General features: G+C 33.3%; 1 protein-coding gene across 1 annotated transcript in view; it reads left to right on the top strand.

The window, feature by feature from the left end:
• Positions 1 to 5,263, top strand: part of FAM208A (family with sequence similarity 208, member A) — a 56,160-nt gene that overhangs the window by 23,404 nt on the left and 27,493 nt on the right. Inside the window, exons 2-4 of the mRNA XM_012638312.1 lie at positions 533 to 638; positions 1,403 to 1,506; positions 1,587 to 1,690. Coding sequence (XP_012493766.1) covers positions 1,431 to 1,506; positions 1,587 to 1,690 — 180 coding nt within the window. The 5' untranslated portion in view covers positions 533 to 638; positions 1,403 to 1,430. The remainder of the gene's footprint in view (positions 1 to 532; positions 639 to 1,402; positions 1,507 to 1,586; positions 1,691 to 5,263) is intronic.

The following is a 5,263-nucleotide window of genomic DNA, read 5'->3' as shown; positions in this document are numbered from 1 at the left end:
TTTTAGCACTTTAATTGGAAAAGGTATTAATAAAACATAACAAGTTTCATAACACAGCATTTTAATAAAAATATTAAATTCATCAGAGGTGTAGTATTTAGCAGAGAATTAAAGAAGCTTAAAATTAATATTGACATTAGTTGTCTTTAAGTTTCTCCATAATGAGAAGACGATGAATAGAAAATATGAGACATTGTGGACATTGATATAGTCAACTAGATCTAATATAGTCTCCGGGAAGTGGGGGAGGAATAAGAGAGAAATAATTATATTGTCTTTGTTGTCAGCTTTCTGATAATGATGTTTAGACAGATAAATTTGTTACTCTTTGTAGCTAGAATGATTTTGTAGGGGAGAGGATATCTGAAATTAAAGTCTTAGTATTTCATCTTCTATAAATAGAAATGTCAATTTTGTTTGTTTTCTACTTAAACCTTGTTGCTAGATATTTTCCCTCTCATTTCCAGTAAATGTACATTTACTTCTGTGGGCTGCTGAGAGACTGAACTGTGTCATTATTCTTTTTATTTAGATAAATATAATTATACCTTGTGGAAAGGACAGCTTTTAAATAAAGGAAAGCTTCTGTGTTACGTTTCTTTGAGGTCAGCCACTCGTGCTTTTTTGCCTATCAAGCTGTAAGTATGTTAAAAGAGCAATTCGTGGTTGCTAATTGTATCAGTTTCTTTAGCTTTTTTCCCTTTATTTCTTTTTCATATTTAAATTTTATATTGGTCCATAAGAACTTAAATATAAATGTTGGTTTGTTTTTAAAAGGTTGATTTGATAACTTTAGAATTGGCGTTATGAATTAATTGGCAGTGCGAACCCTGTACTTCTCTGTCTTGATTTGAGGATAGGCTAGTCATACACATTTATGATAAAAAAAATTTTTTCTTGGTGATTTTAAATCTGAAAAATAATTTTTCAAAGTTTTGTCCTAATTAGATACATTTTTCATTTAACAATTCGAATCTGATAAACTGAAAAATTACCACTTTGTCAGAAAGAGCTTTGATGTGGTAAGTTAACATATACAGGCTGTTTTCATTCCTATGCAACGTGTTGGGATAAAAAGATCTAAAATGACCCTTTGCTGCCAACACAGTAAATATAGGCCTTTGTAAATGTTTGAAGATGAACAGTTTATTCTTGAATTGTCTTTAATAAAATGACAGCCTTTTAACTTCTGGGTTAAGGAAGGAAGGTTGGTAATACTGCCAGGCTATTATCTACCTATTATATATCTAGACTTCCCATGTCAAATCCTCTTTAGAATAAGGTGAGATATTAATAAATAATGCCCTCTGTTTTCCATCAAGTATATTTTCTTTGTTCATGATAACATTGTTAGAGTTAAAAATACAGGTAAGGCAAACATAATTTTTCAATTTTCTTTCAGTCCTGAGAAATTAGATGTTGAAACAGTCATGAGTCTTGATCATCTGAAACAGAAAATCCCTCCAGCACTGTTTTATAAGGAAACATACTTAGGTCCAAATGAAGGTAAACTAATTTAATTTTACTAAAATATATAAGAAGCAGACTTCATTTAGATATTTACTGTGTATTTTTTCTTTTGTCAGTTTTGAAGAATGGAATGTATTGCAGCCTTTATGAAGTTGTAGAAAAGGCAAGAATTGGAAATAACATGGAGAATTTACTGCAAAAACTAGAGAAAGAAAAACTTGTGAGTGAAAGGTTTTAAAGTGTTCATTCTTCCTTATAAATGTCCATATTAATATGTGATCATATTCATATTTCAGTTCATTTTATTTTTACCTCTGAACGTACCACACGGTCTCTGTCTTTGTGCTACCTTTTAGTTTAACAGTGTTTACTATGGCCTCTGGTACTTTATTTATTTATTTATTTTTTTGATATCAGACCTTCAACAGACCAGTCTTCCCCATAAGTATCTTTATTGCACTTTCTGATTATGAATGTGATAGTCACCAAATATGTTTTTGAGTATCATTTTCTTATGCAGGGTATATAGTTTAGTAAAGAATGAAAAAAGACTCTTGTTTTCCTATATTATACAGACTAATGAACAGAGCTATTCAGATAGATGTGGTTTGTTCCAGTAGAGACAGTGGCATATTTGAAGATCCAAAAAGAACAAGGAACTTGGTGAGGTTGAAGAGATAAAAGAACACTAGAGTAGTTGTGGGACAGTAGTAGGGATCTATGTCTTATAGTTTCATTCAGGCAGTGTTCAAATGTTTGGGAGTTTAGACTTGATCCTAAGAGCAGTAGGTTTTGAAAGATTTTAAAGGAAGTCGATGGGGCTTTGAATGTGTATGCAACATAAGGTCTGTGTTTTGAAAGTTTACTATGGTTACTCAATAGAGAATACATTGAAGGGAGGAGATAAGATAGGAAATTATTACATTAGAGATGTTCATGGATTGGATAAGAAAGGTAAGAATAATGATGTAAGAAGAGACTGATTTAAGGGATATTGACAAAGTGGTATCCAATTTAGTAGATATTGAGTATATCTCGTTTGGGTAGAGGGATTGGGTCAGAGATCAGATTATTATGGGTTGAGGAGTGAATGGAAAATGAATACGTAATATCAATATGCATGGTTTAGCTGAAGGAAGGGAGGTGGTTGCAGAAGCTGTTCCAGGGTTACTTTTCTTTAAACATGAAATAGATGAGATCATGTTTAAATGTTGGTGGGAATTCCAGTAGAGAGGGAGAGAACTTTTTGGCACCAGTGTACCATTTAATACAAGTTTTTCAACAGGTGACTTTTTACTTCTCACTTTGTTGATCCTCAGTTTCCAGGTAGTCAAATGGAGGTTTAATCAGTGATTTTCAGAACTTGTGATTTCATTTTTAATGGCTAAATGGAATTTCATTGTTTGTGTGTATATGCTTAATCAGTCTCTTACTTACAAATTGGAAAGTTAGATTGTGTACAAAACCTATAAATAGAGTTACAAAACATGTAAGAATTTTTGACCTATAGGCTAGAATCCTTTGGGCAAGGTATCTTAGAGCTCTCTCACTTTATATGAACGTAATTTTTTGTTGACATTTACATTTCTTGTGTTCTTTTGAAAGCCTGACTATAATACAGGTATTCCTCATGATCAAAATATATTTACTTTCTAAGTTCAGAAAGTGAAAGTTTAGATAGTAGGTTTGGATATGAAGAGATACTGAGTTACTCAAAGTATTTGGTTCTTCTTGTGTTTCAGAGAGTGAGTATTTAGAGTTTAGACAGTAAGGGGTTTATCAGAAAATTACAATATCTGTTCAGTTCCTAATAGTGAGAATCAGAATAGGAAAGATAGTGGCATTTTGTTCTTACCTGACCAGGTATTATATTATGTTCATGGGGGACTGGGTCTTCCTATAATCAAGTAGTAAAGTAAAATCCTAGATCTTAAAGGGCATTGGCATCCACAAGGATATACTTCCTAAATCTAATGTACCTAATTATTTTGTGTGGCTACCTCTTTTCCAGCAAACCTCACTGGGAATTATCTTAACTATAGTTGCTTTCTTCCTAGTTTTCATGATAGTGGGAGGTGCACTGGGGAATGTTGGGTTTTTAAGAATTTTATCTGGAATATGCACACAAGGTGTTCTGGATCAGAGACAGATTTTGTGAATACTTCACAGTAAGTAGTAAATGTATTGGCCCTAATTTGCCCTAATCCTTACTCCCTAGGGCAGTGTAACAAGAGTCAGGTTACTTGTCCTATGAGTAGCTGTATACTCCATAGGTAAGGGATAAAGACAAATGGTTTCTCTTTGCTTATACAGGGGAAGGAGGCAGCTATTTCCCTTCCCTCCTGAAAGTGTCTCCTTGAAATGTAATGAATATTAATTCCAACCCTTTCGTATATAAATAAAATCTCTTTTAGGAGCCAGTTAGCTCTCTTAGACCAAGAAACATCTCCAAATTCCTGAGAACTCATTCCACTTTGAAATATAAATGCCTAGAAAGATAGCTTTCCAGTCGTCTTGGCATCTCAGGACTTAACCTAAGAATCTATCTGTGCTTTTACCTCTTGGCCTTCTTGCTCTACCCACTTGATGCTCTCAGGGAGATAAGAGACGTTTTATTATCCTTGTGGATCAGAGCAATTAACTAGATAAATGGCTACAGATCTAATTCTTAAGGTATGTGAAGAATAAAACATTTTGGGGGGAAACGGAAGCAAACATTCTCTTTATATCATATACATTTCTGCATATTAGGAGGCTCGGGCTTTTTACAGGAGCACTGAAAAATCCAGGGAAGTTTTAGTTTCCTACAGGGAGATTGTAAACTAAGTAAAATTATGTTGATCTCTCTTTTGGCTTGTGGGAGGTTAATTCTTAAAGCTGATTTTAATATAAAAAAAGCAGGAGAGAGAGACATATCCCTAAGTCTAAATATTGTCTCTACTGTGAAAATTCTTCTACATATCTCTTGATGTACATGTACAAGATTTTCTCTATCTCTAAAAGTAGAATTATTGAATCAATATATGCACATGACTGGCTTTACAAGAGTAATGCCTTGTTGTTTTAAGTAGTTGTACCAATTTATACCCCCCAATAGCAATGAGTTCCCATTTATTTACATATTCACAAGTATTTGGTATAGTCAGACTTAGGCAAAAATTGGCCAGATCTGGTAGGTGTAAAATAGTATTGTGATTTTAGCTTGTATTTTCCTGAAATGTAAATTAAAAGTAAATTTATTTCTTGTAATGTTGGTTCCTGTTCATGTCTTTTGCCTATTTTTCCTTCAAGCCTTGTGTTTTCTTACTATTAATAATTTGAGGGGTTTTATATATATTCTGGATATTAATAGTTATGTGTGTTACACATCTTTTTTATAATTTGTTGCTTGCCTTTTCACTTTATTCATTGTTTCTTGAAGCCTAAGTCTTCTTAACTTTAATCGTTGAGTTTATCTGCTTGAATGGCAAATACTGTTTGTGTCTTCTTTAAGAAATCTTTCCTTACCCCTGGGTCATGTGGATAATGGCCTATATTTTCTTCTGAACATGTTAATGATTTTGCCTTTGACACTCAAGTCTTTTTTATATGCAGTAAGTCCTTAAATAACATTGTTTCATTCAATGTCATTATAACATTGACTAGAAAAAAAAAATCAATTCCCAGCCAAGGCTACTCTCTGTGTGGTGTTTGTATGTTCTCCCCACGTATATTAAAATGGTTTCATGGCCGGGCAGGATGGCTCACACTTGTAATCCTAGCACTCTGGGAAGCCGAGGCGGGTGGATCGCTC

This window comes from Propithecus coquereli, unplaced genomic scaffold (genome assembly GCF_000956105.1).
Source record: "Propithecus coquereli isolate 6110/MARCELLA unplaced genomic scaffold, Pcoq_1.0 Scaffold1, whole genome shotgun sequence".
Taxonomy (NCBI): domain Eukaryota; kingdom Metazoa; phylum Chordata; class Mammalia; order Primates; family Indriidae; genus Propithecus; species Propithecus coquereli.
The sequence above is the reverse complement of the archived record's forward strand: the minus strand, read 5'-3'. Positions and strand labels throughout refer to the sequence as shown.